We start from the raw sequence: 21,221 nt of genomic DNA, 5'->3' as shown, positions 1-21,221 counted from the left end.
CCAGCGCGTAAGCTAATATCAAAGCTTTTCCTGCTGTAAACGAAGCATACGTATGGAAAAACAAAAATTGTGGGTCACAAGCCCATGTTGACCATCATCATCCCATCGGAGCTGCAATCATTCGTCCAGCATCGCCTTTTCATTGGTCAATGAGCAATTTTGATCCAAACACCGAAGCAGAACGTCCATATCCATGTTCCATGTTATGTATGAACCACTTATGGACCCATTTGAGCACCCTCTAGTTAACGGGACAGTGGCTTCACCGCAGCTGGTGACCATGCTCGCACTTCTGCCAGAGAAAAAGCTCCGCCACAAGCCTATTTTCTTGCACCGTGTATCCGTCAGGCACCTCAATACGTAGCTTCACTCCATGTGGTCAAAGGCTCCTTTAAAGTCCACTTATCGAGCCGGGCTAGCCACGACAGTGCTCGATTTGTGCCTCCACACGTCCTCTGCACATCGTCCTGGCCTGAATCCGAACTGCTATCTACAGCCATCCGGCAGCACTTCCTTCAAACCGTTCACCATGATCCCCTCAAGGACTTTATCGAACACAGAAATCAAGCAGATAGCTCGATAAGAAGCAGGGTTGCTCATGTCCTTTGCAAGCCCTTTGAGCAAAGTGACAACACGTGGCGGCTTCTACTTTTCCGGGAAGTATTCACTTGCCAAGCAGCAGGAATACATTGCTGCCATGTGTTGAGGGATATCTCTCCAAACCGCCTTACACACCGCTCCAGTTATGCCATCTACACCTTGCGACCGCCTGCTCTTCAGCCTGACAATGCAGACATCCACTTCAGAAACTTCGAGAGCAGGTGGAGCAACTTCGGAAATGGATATGGGAGCTACCGACTCCACGACTGGGCAAAAATTGCTGAGGAGCACCTACACACAGTCGTGCCAAAACACGACTATATCGCCATTGCACCGAAGCGAAACTATCTCGGCATTTCCTTTGTGGCCAGAAGACCACACGGGTCGTCGCTGTGATATCCCACGAAGCATCGCCAATCATCCTGCGTTGCCTTTAGTATGAGCTTCTTTTACTGAGCCAAGGAGATCCTCAACTGTAGCCGGCGGCTCAGTCTCCTGACTTCCAGGATGGCACAGGAATTCTGATATGGACTCGTCCACTGTCCAGCCGTAAACTGCCCACATAGGCGATGCGGCGTTGGCAATTGTCACTCGAAGTCGCTCCTCGATCGGCGATTGTCGTAGGTGAACACTTCGCTGAACACGTCCAGCACTCCAGGCGACCTCTTTACCCGTTACACTCGGGTCCCGGCTCTGTCAGTACTGCCGACCACGTCTCAACTGGCTTGTTGATCCGTGGTAGGGCAGCAGGACCACTTTGGGTGACATTGACGGGTGCAGCAACATATGTGGGCTTCCAATTCCACTCTCAAGCAGCGCGTTTCTAACGGCCACTCTCCACGACACTCTACACATAGGGTCAACGATTTAATTGTCATCATTCAATATTATCTTACGGTTTCCCACATACCGTGTCGCCATAACAGCGGACAACGATAAAATGTACCGACAAATCATGGAAGATTCGCGAGACCGACAATGGCAACTGACTGAGTGGCGTTCACAGCCCACGGAACCGTTAAGGTATTATCAGCTAAACACGATAACAGCATGCACCTCAGGAGGATTCTTACGTTGTCGACTGTCTGTTGGGTGAAGACGCCCTTCATCAGCAAGATATCATTGATAACGCACAGATGCCTTTACGGAAATGGTGTTTCAATCACCCAGCTCTCCTTCAAGGAATCTAAAAATTGGAACTGGACGATGATTCAGCAATTCAGGAATACTGAGTGAGGGATGAGCAAGTAATACCCAGATGCTCGGGTATAAAAGAATACTTTACAAAAGCAGCAACCAACCGAATTCGGAAATTGCAACAAAATTATACGGTGAACTCCAACACCTAGTGTCACTTTTTAAAGTACACTCACCCTGTGCCACACATAATATGCTAGAAAACAAATTTATAAACCACCGTTGTGCTCTCAAGGTAATACCACCACTAACAAAAAAGTGACCAGGAGACAGCGAGTAACCATTCAGTGGCACTTCAACTGCATGAAGTCCAGCACCGACACCCTACATAGCTAGCATGTGTGAAGACTGATGCATGAGAACTAGCACCAATGCACCACCAAATAATTAGTATGATTGAAGTATTTGAAGATTTAATTGACCAAAAAAATACATTTTTTATGAGACCGTCAGGTCGTTTGCGGGTGATTGCGCTTGGGGATACGTATTGAAAGCACCTTCTATGTCTAAGGTAAGAGTATAGTTTTGGGGCTGAGAGATTTATCAATTCTCGAGGTAACGGAATAGAGGACCTTTCCTATGGATCTGCCTTTTCAGTAGGCATATTGATCATGAGGTACATGGAATGGACCAGTGCTTGGCATGCTGCTGCTTGGTTTGGTGCTTGCGCAACCGAACAATATGTATTCAGAAGCAGCTCGAGTGACTCTTCACTTAAGGTTGTCCATGACTTGTCTGGCTTCTGTAGATATCTCAGTGTGGTGTGGGCATCGAAAGTAACTTTCGCAGAACTTCTGTCAAAAGGATCGACTCGCCTACCTGAGTATTTTTTTTCACTCTGACACGCTCTGTTTGTGTGCGTTTCCCCCTTGGGATCTGGCTGCATTGAAGAGTTTCCTGGCCTTTTTTGTCGACTCACTGACTTGCGGAGTCCACCAGGGAAGTTTGAGTTTTCGCCTCGGCTTGCTGACGGGGCATGAGTTGTGTATTGTATAGGGTTCCCAATCGTTATTGGTTTCTCGTTTCTTAGAGATACTTTAAAAGGAATGTATTTGTGGTCTGGAATTCTCCATTGTTTGATGCTGTCATTTAATGTGTCTGGGACGATGGTAGAGTCGAGAACCTGGCTTCGGTTTCTTACCACAATAGTGGAATCGGATCCCGAATTGCATAGCAATGTGTTGTTTATAAGATGTAGTTAAAAAGTAAGTCACCCCATACTTTAGTGTCAGTGCTGTGGAGAAGACCTTGGTTCTTCATTTGGCATATATGTGGAGCACACTCCCAACGGCTTTGACTTAGTCTCCATAAATGCCGTCATATTGTCACAATCGCTAAAGTTAGGAAGCAGAAAAATGTTTATGTTTCCTTCTGATTCCTTATTAATTATAAGGACGATCTGGCGTGTGGCCCCTCTGCTTCCTCAACCTTTACCACGCTTCAATCGTCCTTTTTTAGATGGGGCTTACAAATCTGAAATACTTTTAGAATTTCTAACATGAGGGTTTCTAAGAGAGAATACAATCACTCATAAGAACGTCTGTGCTTATTAAGGGGAGGGTGACCCATAAAGAAAATCTAAAATAGTTGTTGAACGTTCCTGCTACATTAGATCATACAATTTTAAAATTTTGTTCTGCCTTTTAAAATTAGTGACAGAATTTAATAATATCAATTTGGCCTAATTGTGCATGTTTATTGCAATAATTTCCACACTACTAACAAATGCCCGAATCATCGACTTTTTCTGTGCAAATTATGTTCCCGTAACGGACGGTAATGTTTTAGTAGTTACGAAAGAAATTCATCGAACTTAACAAACTTCATAAGAATTGAAGTCAATAGTATTGTCACAATACCATTAAAATGTCGGAATTACAATTGTCCATAGCATTACGCATGGGATATGCCTCTACAATGTGAGAATGAAGGAATTGGATGTAAAAGCTTTTCAGATGAAGACTTTTGTTCAGGCCCCATTTCCCATATGCTTCTAATCGCTGCTGAAATTAATTGATTAAGGTTTCGAAGGTGACAAATAAAGCTGAAAAAGCTATAGATAGAACTCGTTGTCAAAAAGGTACGGATTAATCGGTGGAGTACCAAAGCCTTACAATCGCGATGTAATGAAGCATTTGGCTGAGTTGATGACTTTCAGCAACCGCATAAAGGAGCACCTATCCACAAAATACTTTAATTCAATATGTGATTAAAAGGAAAATAAGATGCAAGAGTTAGATATAGCAAATCTGCGGTCTTAGTTGTAGTTATAGGATTGGGTTTATTATATCTATTGGATAATTGTATGTTGGTTGTTAGAAGAAAACTTTAGAGTGAATCACCCTCTCTAATAAAAGGGTGAAGGTCTCCAATTGCATGGCACTCAATAAACCTGATTTTACAAGCTTAACTACCGAAAATCGAAATACGCATGACTGACCTGTGACATATATGTAGACACAATATATATAGACTGCGCACTTAGTTCCAAAGTTGATTGCCTCCGGTACAACACTTTACGTTGAAATTGTCTTTATCAACTGTATTGATCATCTGCGTAGACGGCTACAATATCCTTTGTTTTGTTGGAAGGCAACGATTTCTATCCATAGCCAAGCAGTAGCCTTATATTCCGCCTTCTGGTTCTATTGACTCCAATAACTTCTGTTAAGCAGGAGGACGATATGGGGCATTGTCTGTTCAAAATCATTTATGTGAGGGTATACTGGGGTTGCAAACTTTGCAATTGTCACGATCTTTATCGGATCGATTATATGCGTAGGACCAACAGTCGCGCACGTAGTTTGCCGAGTGTGTCTCTCCAGTCGACCACCTCCGGTCGTGCTTCTGGATAAACTTACTCAGCACAGCCATCGCGGACTTGTAGTACCCTACTGTGTTCATTATAGCACATGATAATTTTATTGTAACAAGAGAGAGACCTTTGCCTTTTGATGTTTGGCTTCAATTGTGGCCAGTCTTCTTTCACTGTTCTTGCCATTCTGCCATTGGAATTTCATTTGCCGCTTCACGCTGATATTTCAGAGTATAAACGATAATCGCTAGGCGCATGGCATTTATAAAATTAAGTACGGTGCAGTCATCTTCATTAATAAAGTAGCTGGTTTAACCGTTTTCCGGCTTCCTATTTTGGCTCAGCCTTGACTGGACGCTGTTGACTGCTGCAGTTGTTTGTATTAAGGATGAAGTTAACTGCAATTGAGAGAGAAAAATATCTTTCAATAGGGAGTCATATGTATGCAAAGCCTACAGGATATCGTATCCGCATATTGATCTCTTCGCTCACGTTTTATGTATGTTTGAAAGAAAAAGCTATAAATTGAATTGCCTCTTGTTTAAACAAACAAGAGAGAACACTAGAGTCGAGCAAGCCCGACAGTGAAATACCCTGAATCCAGACAAACTTCCGTCGCTGAGTTATATGCGCCAATAGCAGAAGCAAAAACAGGAAGAAGAACAGCGAACTTAATGCTGCAGCTTGTGTGTGTAGTACCAGAGTGAAATTGTTTCGCTAATAACTTTTCTTAGAATTAACCGATTTAGATGAAATTTGAAACAAAAGTAGATATTATTATAAAAATTATGTGTGTTTATGTGCCTTTTGAAATGTGGACAGTATTGACAAAATTCTGTAGCGGGGCAAGGGTGGAAAAATTCCAAAAAATAAACTCGTCCTTTCTCGGATCTAGGAAAATCTGGATACCAACTTTGGTTATTCCAGCTTTTATACTTTCTGAGATAATTAATTTTAAAATTAATTAATTTTTTTTTCTATTTTCCTTTTTGGTGGGAGGTACAGGGTATTTAAGAGTTGACTTAAGCATTACTTTCTTGTTTCACTTAATAAGTTTCAAAAAATCTGGCAACGCTGATATGTATACACCTAGCCCTCGCTTTACTCTAACTCTTTTAATACGAATTCAGTCTAACACGATTACAAAATTGCTACCTTTTCTCTTTTAACACGGTGAAAAACCTCGTTCTTACACGATTGACAAAATCGATTTTTTTATTTTGTCAATTGATGAGTAAATATTTTTGTATATAGTATAGATATATCACCACACATGAGATGTGTGTAGAAAAAGGGAAGTCCCACTTTCTACACCATCAGAGTAAGAACGAGTGCATACCCGTATGTACATACATATGTATGTATGTATGTAAATAGTTTCTAAGGTGAGCAAAACTTTACTGCTTCAGACGTGCACATTGTACGATTAAAACTTTTGAGATAAGTGAAATGGTTTAACCGTTGAATGAAAGAGCCACTAAACAATCAAAAATTACTCGTTTTTTTGCCACCCAAGGGGAGCCACAATATAAGAAAACTGTTGATTACAAAAACTGCTCTGATTATAAATGCAACCAAATGAATTTCCGTTTTATTTTAATACATGTTCTCTTTTTACTTTTAAAAACTTTTGCCATTCGAATAAACCATTTTATTTAAAACTAATAAATTTAGACATAAAAAATATTTTTTATGCATTTTTCGAAGTCTAGGAACGTAACGTCTTATTTTGTATAGAAATACATGGCCCGTTTAACACGATTTCGCTTAACACGACGTTTTCAAGGAACGTAACCCCCGTGTTATGCGAGGGCTAGGTGTACTTTATGAAGAAGATTTCTTCTTTGTATTGTTTCATTGATTAGCAGAAACGTAACATGATCCTTACTTTTTGTCAATAAAATACAAAAAAAAAAAAATCCTAACATCTTTGTTTTTAATTATTTCAATATGCGTGTGGGATAGTAAAAACTTAAATAAATTATACAGAATTCATTTTCAACAAGTTTCTAATCACGAGTACAAAACATACATATGTATGTATACAAATGCTTAAAAGATAGCACAAATAAAACGAATTCCTTCCATTTAAGTTTTAACCATATATCACATATAAGCAAATCAAAGAACAGTGAGTAATGAAACCAGTATTTATTTAAATCTTATACATACAAGCTTGCACTACAGTATATTCAAAATAATTTCCACTTTGTATTCTCGCTTACGCAGCAATTTTAATGATGTGAGTTCTGACCATAGGATGCAAATTTCTGTTGACTTAACTTTTTTAGTATGTTAGAATATCGGTATATTTATATTTTAATATAAGAAAGAACCGAAGAACAGGAAGCTACATAGTCTACACTCATAACTAACTTCAATGGCTTACGTTTCCTTCTTTTTCTACCACATTATCTTTTTAATCATCTTTCAGACCACAGCCATGCTGTCATGATATTTGTTTGCAAGAGTCTTCAACTGCTTAAACTCACCTGCTGTCGTATCCAAAATCAGATATTAGCAATTATGTTAATTCCTTCTGGATGTATAACTTGACGGAATAATTTACATTGTAGTATATATGATTAATAAAATTATAATTCTGAGAATGAAGCGTCATTATAAAGCACAATCTGAAATGCAATTGACCTATCGAAACTTGCATGATCAGATTACAACATCATAACGCTGCTAAAGGAACGATTTTTTGAAAATAAGTCGCATGGTTGCGGTTCGTCGATACAAATCTCATTTCTATCGTTATCGCAACATACTGTGATGACATTAACAAGAAGCAACTCGATTGTTTCCCAAATAAATTCGATTCTTTTACTATTGCTATCAAAGTTTCAGTCAACTGAAATTCATAAAATATCTGAAATCGATTTCTTTTCGAAAGAAGCCTGTTTATTTATATTACCATAAATATAGTTTTTAATATATAGTTACGAATTCGTTCATCATGTAACGAAATTTCTTTAAAATAAATATAAGTGTAACTATCATTGTTGTTAATTTTCGACCGCTGACAATGTTTATAATTTCTAGTTTGGTTTTCATTGAGTAATACGTAGACCCAACCACCACCTAATTAATACAACTGTAGCAGAATGACACTAGAAATTGCCATAACATGTACAGCCTTTTCAATTATTTAAATAATAGTTTTCATTTCTTTATAAAGAGGGTAAAAATATTATTCGATATGTATTTGGTGCACAGGTCCCATATTCATTTGGATACTCGGTTATCGCTATAAATGTGTATAGTGATGCCACATACGTTATCAGCACATCTGTTTGTGTGACTCTTCTCACATCTCTATATTGCATTGGCCTTGTCATTCATAATTTTTTTTCAGCTTCGGCTAATGTAAACGTAGTGTTTCGCTTTCTGAAGTGTCTTTGAAACGGATAAGAATGTGTTATTTGTGTGTTTCGCGTATGTTTGTGTATTTATACTAGAGCGTCATGATTGAAATGGTACGCAACACCCAAAGTGCTATGTAAAAGCATTTTTCTCGTTCAATATCGTACACACATCCCAAATTAAACGAGCGGTGAGTCTACTTGAGAAAACTTAGTTGATCTTATTTTGTAAATATAAAGATAATTTTTTTTCCGAATTTTCCGAGTTGTTCAATTTACACATACCAATTAAAGTGTGTGGTAAGGTAATACTGTATGTGTGTAGTTTGAGTAGTTTCAGTAATTACTATCAGTACATCATGAAGTGATTGGATGGAAAAATTGGTTCAACAGCAATTTTCATGTTGTACACCAATCTATGTATGTGTCTGTATGAGAGAATGAGGTAAATTAACATGGCTGACTTCAGTGGTGGCTGTGCTATTTACACCATATGGTGGACTACCATTACACCAGTAGTTATCGGTAACGTTTCCATTCAATAAAAACATCGATGTTTTTTTTTCTTACACCACTAACCGATGGGGAAGTGTTGCGCATCACATCCAACTCGAATAAATGGGTGGACATGAATCACCGAATCAGTGAAATATATCTGAAATTGTACATACATATGTATGTATATTCTCATAGTTAAAACTGTTCATTAATAAAGAAAGTGAAAGTGTTACAGTTCAATAGTACTATGTATTGTGTTCTTTACAGTGACTTACATACAAAGACAATCGCTTACATACACTGTTTTCATTTTATTTTGGTGTAGTTTTATTAAGGGGCGGAGACTACCGCTGAGAAAACAGGAGACCATTAAAAGTTAATTAACATACTACGAAGATTCTTGCAAAGGAAACGGCTATATTAAAAAAAGATAAATGGAATACCGAAAAAAGCGATAAATACTCTTTAAATACTTTGTTTATATTTTACAAATTTGTTATAACACTAGTTTTGAGCTCGTTTATTTATTGCGGAATCAACATTGTTCTTCGCAGCTCTAGTTTAGTGACTATTATCGATATCAATATTATCTTTAGTTACATATTTTTCTTTCTATTTGCTTTCATTCACAGCTGTGGTGTATTATAAGAAATACAAACGAAATTATAAAACAAATCTTATAAGAAAAACAACGAACTACAAAGAATAAGCACAAAAAGCTGTATGTATAAATACAAAAACGAAGTCAACATCGTTTCGTTGCAGCCGGTATTCTGAGTAATAAATAGTGTGGACATAAAATATTACAACTGTAAACCCATCCAAGATGACGCAACCGCTGCCCATTCGCTTTCAGGAGCATTTGCAGGTGAGTTTTTAAGGGCCAGCTTTCATTTTGTTTCTTTTCCCCTTTTGTGGGTTTATTTTTAATGTTTGTGATTTTAATCGGTTAGAGGTGGACGTGAGCGTTGGCTTGTTTGTCCAAAACACTTGTTGACGAGCCACTACGCATACATATGTACATACATACATTCATATTTTGTAATTCTTAATATATTAAAGACGCTATCTGTCTACAGCATATATTTTTATACCCTGCACCAATATGGATGTATGTATATGCATAATTGGTGGCGAGTGCAATGCTAGCTCTGATTCCGAAACATTTTATTATATTATTTTGCTTGTTTGGTTAGTGTATACAATCTGTGTTATACATTCTGTCTTCTTCCACATCAGCAAAAAGCCAAAAATTCGGCCATGTCTGAACTAGTTTCAACGATCGGATCATAAAAAGAAAGTTCTGAACTAGGTGGTAACTCTTTGAATCAGTCAGTTTTAGAAATTTAAAATTGTATTTACCCGGCGGATTTCGAAACAAAATCAAAATCGACAATTTCGACCTTAATGCAAATTTGTGCATAGATAACCTATATATGTATAAATATACATATGTATAAAAATAAAGGGTATTATGACATCAGTGAGCTTTGTAACATCCATAAGGATGCGTGGCAGACGCCACAAAGTATATATATGTATACATATGTATGTACATTCTTAATTACCATGACCAAACGTGCCGATCTAGGCGTGTCCATTTGTCTGTATGAACGCTAGATCTTGACAAGAATAAAAGTCTTATCACTAAATGTTCTGTGCAGGCTATGTACATATATAAGTATGTCCAGCAATGGGGAAGTTCGTTTTTCTTCCATCCCACTATAATACATTGAAACTCCCGTAAATTTTGAAATAATATTCTCAAATTTATCCACCACTCTTTTTTCTGGTTTATTTATTCTATATTCTGACAGCAGCAGTTGTACATTCACTGTATTCATACATATCACTGTATTATGCGCTTATAGCACAATCAGCTAGAAGAAGAAGAACGAACAAAATGCTGCAGTTTGTGGGCGTAGAGTTTATTGAATCGATTTGAATGAAATTTGAATTGGAGGGGGTAAGGGAGGAGAGAAATCTATAAATTCCGAATTTCCACAAACCTAATATGTTTACCCTTTGAAGTGGATTGGATATAACAAGTAGAGAAATTGGACACGCTCAACTGTACCATTTACTCATGGCCTTTTATACATATGTACATGAATTGTGTTATATGTATGTTATTCTTTCAAATCAGTCCAAATAATTCCAACATGAGGATAAAAAAAAAATGCTGCTTATAAGAAATGAAAACAGTTCTGTACCATAACTTCGCGTCTAAGGCCTATGAACTTGGAAATTTGTATTTTTGATCATTGGCGATGATTTGGACAGAAGCTTTGAAAATTATTGATTGACTCTAATAACAAACTATTTTAAAAATCGAAAAATGTATTTTTTTTACTCTTTCACAGCTCACTAATGTTGGTATCAATGCAAACTCGTTCTCCTTTAGTACGCTTACGATGGAGTCGGATAAGTTTATTTGCGTACGTGAGAAGGTCAATGATACCGCTCAAGTGGTCATCATCGATATGAATGATTCGGCCAATCCCACGAGGCGTCCCATATCAGCGGACTCGGCCATCATGAATCCAGCGAGCAAGGTGATTGCGCTCAAAGGTATGTAAATAAATTGGGATAAAGTTGAAGTTAAACAGAAACATTAATTTTGCCCCTCGGGGCAAAGGATACTTTTTGCACTTTGGGTACGTGGTATAATAAATAATTTTGGCATCCTCGCCGCATATTGATAAGTTAGTTAAGTAGTGAATAGCAAAAAGCGTCAAACTCCTTTAAATTAATTATCAACAAATACAATATTACGATACAATTAAAATACATCAATCCATTTGATCATATACTATTCGCTCTCTTGAACGATCTACTATTGTATGCTAAACGTTTTAACGCGGTAAGAAATTAATTTAGTGGTAAAAGTAATACTGAATCTCGCAAAATTCCTAATCAATGTATGCCGAAAGAAAAACAATATTGTTACACACCAAAATTTTTTGCCAAAAAGCTGCTTATTTATATTACTTACTGTTTGATCTAACAGCCCCATGTGAAAACACACATTTAGGTATTTATTTAAAAATATTCGCCGTGCTTTAGACATAACGAATTCGCACGTGCAGAGAAACATCTTATCCGTGCGAGAACCAGCCGGATCGGAGGACTATAATAGGTGTGCCTTGCAAACGATCGACTAAAGCATGTGATTATTTTATATAATGACACAATAAACAATACGTTTGTGTTTGACTTCGTTTGTAATCGCAAACTGAGAGCTAGAAAGTGGCACTAAAATTATGTCCAAAGTTCTATTATTATTATTAATTTTTACTATTAATAATTATTATTACTATTAATTGTAGATATTTTTGACTTCCTGTTTTTGAATTTTTGCTAGATATTTAACGCACCAATCTTATGCTCATTATGGTTTTATTCTTTATTTTCCAGCGCAAAAGACACTGCAAATTTTCAACATTGAAATGAAATCGAAAATGAAGGCGCATACGATGAACGAAGATGTAGTGTTCTGGAAATGGATCTCTCTTAATACGCTTGCTTTGGTGACAGAAACCTCCGTCTATCATTGGTCCATGGAAGGTGACTCCATGCCACAGAAAATGTTTGATAGACATTCTTCATTAAGCGGCTGCCAGATTATCAATTATCGCTGCAATGCGTCACAGCAATGGTTACTGCTCGTTGGGATCTCTGCACTTTCCACTCGCGTTGCTGGCGCCATGCAATTGTATTCTGTGGAGCGTAAAGTGTCGCAGGCTATTGAGGGCCATGCCGCCTCGTTTGCCACCTTTAAAATCGAAGGCAACAAGGAGCCAACGACACTATTCTGCTTTGCCGTGCGCACTGCAACTGGCGGTAAATTGCACATAATTGAGGTGGGAACACCACCAAATGGAAATCAACCATTCCCGAAGAAGGCCGTCGATGTATTTTTCCCGCCCGAAGCGCAAAATGATTTCCCTGTCGCCATGCAGGTCTCTGCTAAGTACGATACCATCTATTTGATAACCAAATATGGCTATATACATCTGTACGACATGGAAACTGCCACTTGCATCTACATGAATCGCATATCGGCGGATACGATTTTTGTGACTGCACCGCACGAGGCTAGCGGTGGCATCATTGGCGTCAATCGAAAAGGTCAAGTGTTGTCAGTGACCGTCGACGAAGAGCAGATCATTCCCTATATAAACACAGTGCTTCAAAATCCCGATCTAGCTTTGCGCATGGCAGTACGCAATAATCTTGCAGGTGCCGAAGATTTATTCGTGCGCAAATTCAATAAACTCTTCTCCGCCGGTCAATATGCCGAGGCTGCTAAAGTAGCAGCTCTGGCGCCTAAGGGAATTTTGCGTACTCCTCAGACAATACAACGTTTCCAGCAGGTGCAAACGCCAGCGGGCTCCACAACGCCGCCATTATTGCAATACTTTGGCATACTGCTCGATCAAGGCAAACTGAATAAGTACGAATCACTAGAGCTGTGCCGCCCAGTGCTGGTTCAGGGTAAAAAGCAGCTATGTGAGAAGTGGCTAAAGGAGGAAAAACTCGAATGCAGTGAAGAGTTGGGTGATCTTGCAAAAACCTCGGATCTAACATTGGCTCTGTCGATTTATTTACGTGCCAATGTACCCAACAAGGTTATACAATGCTTTGCTGAGACGGGGCAATTCCAGAAGATTGTGCTCTATGCCAAAAAGGTTAACTACACGCCTGACTATATATTTTTGTTGCGCTCAGTAATGCGTACCAATCCAGAGCAAGGAGCTGGTTTCGCCTCAATGCTAGTGGCTGAGGAAGAACCACTGGCGGACATCAATCAAATTGTAGACATTTTTATGGAGCACTCTATGGTGCAGCAATGCACAGCTTTCCTGCTGGACGCCCTCAAGCACAATCGACCAGCCGAAGGGGCATTGCAGACACGTCTTCTTGAGATGAATCTTATGTCAGCACCTCAGGTGGCAGATGCCATTTTAGGAAATGCGATGTTCACTCACTACGATCGGGCACACATTGCCCAGCTTTGTGAGAAGGCCGGACTGCTGCAACGCGCCCTTGAGCACTATACGGATCTGTATGACATTAAGCGGGCAGTGGTGCACACGCATATGTTAAATGCCGAATGGTTAGTCAGTTTCTTTGGTACACTATCAGTGGAGGATTCTCTGGAGTGTTTGAAGGCTATGCTTACGGCTAATCTGCGGCAAAATCTGCAAATTTGTGTTCAAATCGCCACCAAATACCACGAACAACTCACTACAAAGGCGCTTATTGATTTGTTTGAGAGTTTCAAAAGCTACGATGGCCTATTCTACTTCCTTAGCTCCATTGTAAATTTCTCGCAAGATCCCGAGGTCCATTTCAAGTATATACAGGCTGCTTGCAAGACCAATCAGATCAAGGAGGTGGAGCGCATCTGTCGCGAATCAAACTGCTATAATCCGGAGCGTGTTAAGAACTTTCTTAAGGAGGCCAAGTTGACAGACCAGCTACCTCTGATCATTGTGTGCGATCGCTTTGATTTTGTCCATGATCTGGTGCTTTATTTATATCGAAACAATTTGCAAAAGTATATTGAGATTTATGTGCAGAAGGTTAATCCATCACGTCTGCCTGTTGTCGTTGGTGGTCTGTTGGACGTGGATTGCAGCGAGGACATTATCAAGAATCTAATACTGGTCGTTAAGGGACAGTTTTCCACTGACGAATTGGTGGAGGAAGTGGAGAAACGGAATAGGCTGAAGTTGTTGCTGCCTTGGTTGGAGTCTCGCGTTCACGAGGGATGTGTGGAACCGGCAACACACAATGCCCTGGCCAAAATCTACATTGATTCAAACAATAATCCCGAGCGTTTCCTCAAGGAGAACCAAAACTATGACAGTCGCGTGGTTGGACGTTATTGCGAGAAGCGTGATCCCCACTTAGCATGTGTCGCCTATGAACGTGGTCAGTGCGATCGCGAGCTTATCGCCGTATGCAATGAAAACTCGCTGTTTAAAAGCGAGGCGCGTTATTTGGTGGGTCGTCGTGATGCTGAACTGTGGGCCGAAGTCCTATCCGAGGCTAATCCGTATAAACGTCAGCTAATCGATCAGGTGGTTCAAACTGCATTGTCTGAAACCCAGGATCCGGATGATATTTCCGTGACGGTGAAAGCGTTCATGCGTGCTGATCTGCCAAATGAGCTAATCGAGCTTCTGGAGAAGATCATTCTTGATTCGTCAGTGTTTAGTGACCATCGCAATTTGCAAAATCTACTTATCCTCACAGCGATTAAAGCTGACCGTACCCGTGTTATGGACTACATTAATAGGCTTGACAATTATGATGCGCCTGACATCGCCAACATTGCGATTAGTAATCAGCTTTATGAGGAGGCTTTTGCCATTTTCAAGAAGTTCGATGTGAACACATCAGCCATTCAAGTGCTTATCGATCAGGTGAACAATTTGGAGCGTGCAAATGAATTTGCCGAGCGTTGCAATGAGCCTGCTGTTTGGTCTCAGCTGGCTAAGGCTCAACTTCAGCAGGGCCTTGTCAAGGAGGCCATTGATTCGTATATCAAGGCCGATGATCCTAGTGCCTACATGGATGTGGTAGATGTGGCCTCTAAGGTGGACTCATGGGACGATTTGGTTCGCTATTTGCAAATGGCCCGCAAAAAGGCACGCGAATCCTATATTGAAAGCGAACTCATCTATGCCTATGCCCGCACCAATCGCCTGGCCGATCTAGAAGAGTTCATATCGGGCCCTAATCATGCGGATATACAAAAGATTGGCGATCGATGCTTCAGTGATCGCATGTACGAACCGGCAAAATTACTGTACAACAATGTCAGTAACTTTGCACGACTAGCTATAACCCTGGTGTATTTAAAGGAATTTCAAGGTGCTGTCGATTCAGCACGGAAGGCCAATTCAACGCGCACCTGGAAGGAAGTTTGCTTTGCGTGCGTGGATGCTGAGGAGTTTAGGTTGGCACAAATGTGCGGCCTACACATTGTTGTTCATGCCGATGAGTTGGAGGATCTAATAAATTACTATCAAAATCGTGGATATTTCGAGGAACTAATTGCGCTTCTTGAATCTGCGCTGGGTCTGGAGCGTGCACACATGGGCATGTTTACCGAATTGGCAATACTGTACTCCAAATTCAAGCCGTCAAAGATGCGCGAACATTTGGAGCTTTTCTGGTCGCGCGTCAACATACCCAAGGTACTAAGGGCTGCCGAATCGGCGCATTTGTGGTCCGAGTTGGTTTTCCTATATGACAAGTATGAGGAATACGATAATGCTGTGCTGGCTATGATGGCCCACCCTACGGAAGCATGGCGCGAGGGTCACTTCAAAGACATTATTACCAAGGTGGCTAACATTGAGCTTTACTACAAGGCAATTGAGTTCTATTTGGATTTCAAACCGCTGCTGTTGAACGACATGTTATTAGTTTTAGCGCCGCGTATGGATCACACCCGTGCCGTAAGCTCCTTCTCTAAGACGGGCTACCTGCCGCTTGTAAAGCCCTACTTGCGTTCTGTACAATCGCTTAACAATAAAGCTATCAATGAATCACTTAACGGTCTGCTTATCGATGAGGAGGATTACCAGGGATTGCGGAATTCCATTGATGGTTTTGACAATTTTGATACCATTGCACTAGCACAGAAACTGGAGAAACACGAACTGACCGAATTCAGACGCATAGCAGCGTATTTGTACAAAGGTAAATGTCTACTTTCGCTTTATGGTTCAACTAACTTAAGCTGATATTCAATTGTAGGAAACAATCGCTGGAAGCAAAGCGTGGAGCTTTGCAAAAAGGACAAATTGTACAAGGACGCAATGGAATATGCTGCCGAGTCAGGCAAACAGGAAATCGCTGAGGAATTGTTGGGTTGGTTCCTGGAACGCAGCGCTCACGATTGCTTTGCGGCGTGTCTTTATCAGGTAAGCGTGAATTGTACACTAGCTAGCAAAACAAGATTTGAAAGTAGTCAGTTTTAAGACCCTAAAATGTAAGATATAGAATTCTTTGTGTGTAATTAGGTAGTGCCCAGAAGGAAAAATGGTAGACCACACTTTATTGGCAATTGCTTACTATATTGCATCAATATGACGAGGATCCCCAAATCACAGAACCCACGATGTATATATATTCATGATCAGCATGAAAATACGCGTTGGTGCTGACATATTCGTCCGTCTGTCTATATAGTATATGAACACAAGCATCCCTAAATTTGTTTCGCTAGTTTTAATTAAACATTTAATAGAGCCCGAACCAAATGAAGCTTTTAAACGCGAAGGCAAAAAATGGTTTACAACACACAACACACACATTTATAAAGAAGGTAATGAAGTGAGGAGAATGGTCCTACTCTTACGACTTAGAGTTCAATTCAACCGGCATGGTTAAGAGGCGTCTTTGCGTATAAAGTGAAGAGATATTTACTAAATGTATTCAATTCATTAATGTGTTGTTATTTTCCAGTGTTATGACTTGCTTCGTCCTGATGTCATCCTCGAACTGGCATGGAAACATAAAATCATGGACTTCGCCATGCCCTATTTGATACAGGTAATGTTTAGTATTGTATGGTGCTCTACGTTTTTATTATTAATTTAATTTTTATTCTTTTTCAGGTTCTGCGCGAGTACACTATTAAAGTGGACAAACTTGAACTGACTGAGGCGCAGCGCGAAAAAGAAGATGATACCACGGAGCATAAAAACATAATATCCATGGAGCCACAATTAATGATTACAGCTGGTCCGACCATGGGAATACCGCCACAATATGCGCAAAATTATCCGCCTGCTGCTGCCGCATCGGCTGCGAGAAACATGGGCTATCCATATTTGTAGGCATCCAACAAGAGCAAAAAGACAACTGAAACTTTAACTACCCACAAAAATCACTACAAGAACATCAAATGTAGCAGCAGTAGCATTGTCACAACTACAACAACGCCCACGAATTGCATGCGCGCCAAACGACCAATAGCATACACACCAACAACATACTACATGCGCTATATATATGTAGTTTTACCTGTTGATTCAGCTGATTATGTAAAACATCAATATTGCGTTAACACAACTCGGTTAGTTGTTTTTTTGAATTTTGAACCTTTAATTTCGTATTTGTTTGCACCTCATATCCCTCCCTAAAATCTGAATCTGATTATATGTATGTTTCTATCATTGCTTGTGCCAGACTTACATAAGAGACAGGTGACAGCTTGCATGACTTATATATATATATATATATATATATATATATATATATATATATATATATATATCCTGTACGCGGAGTGTAGGTTCTTTTAACAGGCAACATCTTAAAATCCTTTATAAGCGAGACGAGATGAGTAGATACATGCATGTCTGTGAGTCTGGTTGAATGCTTTAATCTGGGCAAATTATGCAACTATTCCACTAAATTAAATGCAGAAGCAAATACATATTTTTGGGGTAGTAAATAGGATAGTAACTACCTTCTGATATATAGCGAAATAACTTACTTAGCATGTACTTAACTCAAGCCAGAAAATTGTTTGTATGCATTATACGCTACACTTTCTAGTTGATAGAGAGCGTTAATTTTTGTTGTCTCTTTCTTTACTATGCCTGAAGGAAATGGCGATAAGTGCCGACAGTCTCTTTCGTGCAGACTGTATTGAAATGACTGCACATGCGTGTAAAACATATTCATTTCAGCATGATATAAGCTCTAAACCACTTGCGAGCGGAGATGTTATCTGTGCAAGAGCGGAAGTTAGTCAATTATTTACTTAAAAGTACTACTTGCCATTTATCTGGGCATTTTTAATGGGGAACTTCAATACACTGTATTTTTTGACTCATTTGAAAGTAAATGGATATGGATCAATTTAGATAGTTTTGTCCATAACCGATTATGTATTTTTTCTTTCATAAATTTGACATTTTAGATTGTTAGAGCTGCAACGTTTTAATTTCGCCTATATATATCAGAAGCTTTAATTTTGTAATATTTCAATGTACACTCTGCTTATGCTGTTACATACGTATTTCTCAATTTAAATATGGCATAATTTAATCTCTTTCTTTGAACTTTCTCTTTTTATACAGCAACACATTTACAACCAACTAAGATGCGTGCGGATTCAACAGGGGACGAACACCAATAACTTTCAAGAGAAACAACAATAACAACAACAAAAAGTGGAATATTAGCAATGTTGTGTAGCAGTGTAAAAAGGGGCGCAATTTGTTATTGATTATTTTAATTTTAGGAAACTAAATACATAAAATAAATAAAAACAAGCATAAAGGTAGCAAAAAGAATAAATGCACACATTTAATATATATATTAAATAACGAAATGGAAACAAAAACAAGCAAGCGACAATATTCAATAAAAGCTCGCAAAGCTCAGTTGTACAAGTACGCCAACATGTGTTGAAATACAATTTATTATTCACACAGAATTAAATAATTATTAAAACATTACACATTCACGATATCGATATCAAAAAAACCACACATTCGAAAATTTCAAAAGTTTAGAATTTAAATTTTAAAAAAAGATCACATTAAATTAGCCGGTTAAAATTATTAAACAATTTAATAATTAATTGTAAAGATATATATGTGTGTATATGTGCATATATGAATATGCGCGCATATATACGATATTCAATGGTAATTATATCCTTATATGTAATGCAACAAAAGTCTATGTATTTGTGTTGTGAGGTCTTATTTTCGCCCGCTCAACTTTATTTCCCGGATAATTCTTGTTCTCTCTTTTAATTCGAAGAAATACGTAAAACATGTTCTTATAAATATTTAATAAAGTTGCAAATTATCTCGTATTTACATTAAATGTGGAACTCATAGCAAGTTTTATATGATTTATACTTTTTTTATTTGACAGAGCTATTTATATCTGTTGTTCTTTTTCTATCACGTTATAATTATTCTACAATTATGTAACTGCTATTATTATATACATACAAATATATACATTAAATATGAAATAAAAAACAACAACTAAAAGCTGTTAAATTTTTTGGGTCTCTTTAGCTCGTGTGGCATAAAGTTGACCCGTGAGATTCGATTTATTCAATTGAATGCACTGTTGAATTTGTTTTTGAAAACATTTTTGACATTCCATTTTATAAAATAAATTAAGCCTTATGACAAACAAAATTATTATTAATATCATAATGCCACCAGCATAGAAACGATTAGCTAAATATTGTATCCCCAAATATTCCTGGCAGAACCGTCGTTAGGCTTGTATTTTATAATGATAAGTGTAATAATATATTTCTCTTTAAAATTGAGGTTTAAAAATAGAGTCATGCGGGCCCAATATTTCAAACCCTGTACCCACTTTGACACAATTTTTAATGTTAAACTATTAAAACTGATTAAATGCAAATAATAAAATAATATTAAATAACTACGTACATTAATTGATGTACTCCATAAATAGCATAATTTTGCGTAGGGTTTGTATCTGCTCTTTTGTGCAGTACAGGGTCGAACCAAAACAGCAACATACAACAGCGCTTGGCAGAGTTTGTATTTCTGGGTATAACTCTCTTTGGAATTGGCTTTTCGCGATGATCACATGATGACAAATAAGTGCTAATATTAGGGACTAGGTAATAGCGTGGGGGTTACATAAATTATTCTAGATCTTACACTTTCCTTCATATAGAATAACATGACGGACATCTCGTCAATCTAATGTTACATACATTTGCAGTAAGTGTGTACAAGGTTTAAAAAATATTAGTGACAATAGCAAGATTATGTTATAACACGAGAACCTTGAACTATTCCAAGCCCTGCCAGCACAGAGTTGCAAAGTCAGCCTCGACTCGAAACAAGCAAAAACACCATACTTGTAGTAAAAACATTAGTAGTCGACTCACGTAACTACAGTTATCTTACAACTACTCATTAACCCAAATGCCGAGCTTGGAGCTTGAAATAGCAGACATATTTGATCCGTTATTCAGTCTGATGGTCAGTACCACAGAAATATTCATGCAACAATTGTAGAAGCTTTGGAACACGACACGGAATTACGCTTAGAGATCAGCGGCAAACTTGTAGGGCTAGACTCATCGAATTAAAGGAGCTGACGGTACCACTGAGGAAATGCAACTGCATGTCCACTGCCAGGCGCAAAACCCGAGCTAGTATACTTATCCAAATTAATAGCTGCAGCCGTGCCGGCTTAGAGAGCACTGTTAGATATCAGCACGCGCTGTTCCGCGTTCTGAAGCTCGGTTAAGGGACAGCACGCTATGGGTGCACGCCCTCTAATTTTTGCAAGATGAAATATATGCCGCTGTCCCGTAGGATATGTACGTCGCTCTACATACCATCTAGGCGTTACGAATGAAAATACGGAGAAAAATTAAACCGACATCAGAACTCTTTAGCCAAATTGCTCATCAAATCTGAACACACAACTAATTTGCATTGCTCTCCCGCACCCTTAGGCACTACTTTTCTGGATAATTAATAGATAACAGGTAGCCGAGACGATCAACAGACATTCAATGAACACGGTCTTGTCGAGCGAAGTTCGGTCTGTTTCAATAAATAATAAACGATGTTCCTGCGCAAAGAGTGAGCCAATTTATTTCTTTCCAATCAAGAATCTTTAACAGCTGTGGCTGTAGTGGGCTTACTGCTTGTATAAATTAAACGACAAAAGACCCCACGGGATATACTTGA

At 38.7% G+C, this 21,221-nt stretch overlaps 1 protein-coding gene across 2 annotated transcripts; it reads left to right on the top strand.

The window, feature by feature from the left end:
• Positions 1 to 7,985: 7,985 nt before the first annotated feature.
• LOC115629302 (clathrin heavy chain) lies at positions 7,986 to 19,354 on the top strand. 2 transcript variants are annotated; one of them, XM_030525749.1, is made up of 8 exons: positions 7,986 to 8,171; positions 9,111 to 9,346; positions 10,842 to 11,049; positions 11,896 to 16,197; positions 16,255 to 16,421; positions 16,966 to 17,052; positions 17,118 to 17,335; positions 18,591 to 19,354. In XM_030525749.1, the coding sequence occupies exons 2-8, from the start codon at positions 9,305 to 9,307 to the stop codon at positions 18,610 to 18,612; spliced, it is 5,046 nt and encodes a 1,681-aa protein (XP_030381609.1). In that variant the 5' UTR covers positions 7,986 to 8,171; positions 9,111 to 9,304; the 3' UTR covers positions 18,613 to 19,354. The 2 variants fall into 2 exon arrangements, 1 of the variants encoding a protein (XP_030381609.1); XR_003995876.1 differs by having other exon boundaries at positions 7,987 to 8,171; positions 17,118 to 17,578.
• Positions 19,355 to 21,221: the final 1,867 nt, after the last annotated feature.

Source organism: Scaptodrosophila lebanonensis, unplaced genomic scaffold, assembly GCF_003285725.1.
Source record: "Scaptodrosophila lebanonensis strain 11010-0011.00,11010-0021.00 unplaced genomic scaffold, SlebRS2 tig00000138-arrow-arrow-pilon, whole genome shotgun sequence".
In the NCBI taxonomy this organism is placed as follows: Eukaryota; Metazoa; Arthropoda; class Insecta; order Diptera; family Drosophilidae; genus Scaptodrosophila; species Scaptodrosophila lebanonensis.
Note: the sequence above shows the minus strand (reverse complement) of the source record. Positions and strands in the feature narration are given on the sequence as shown.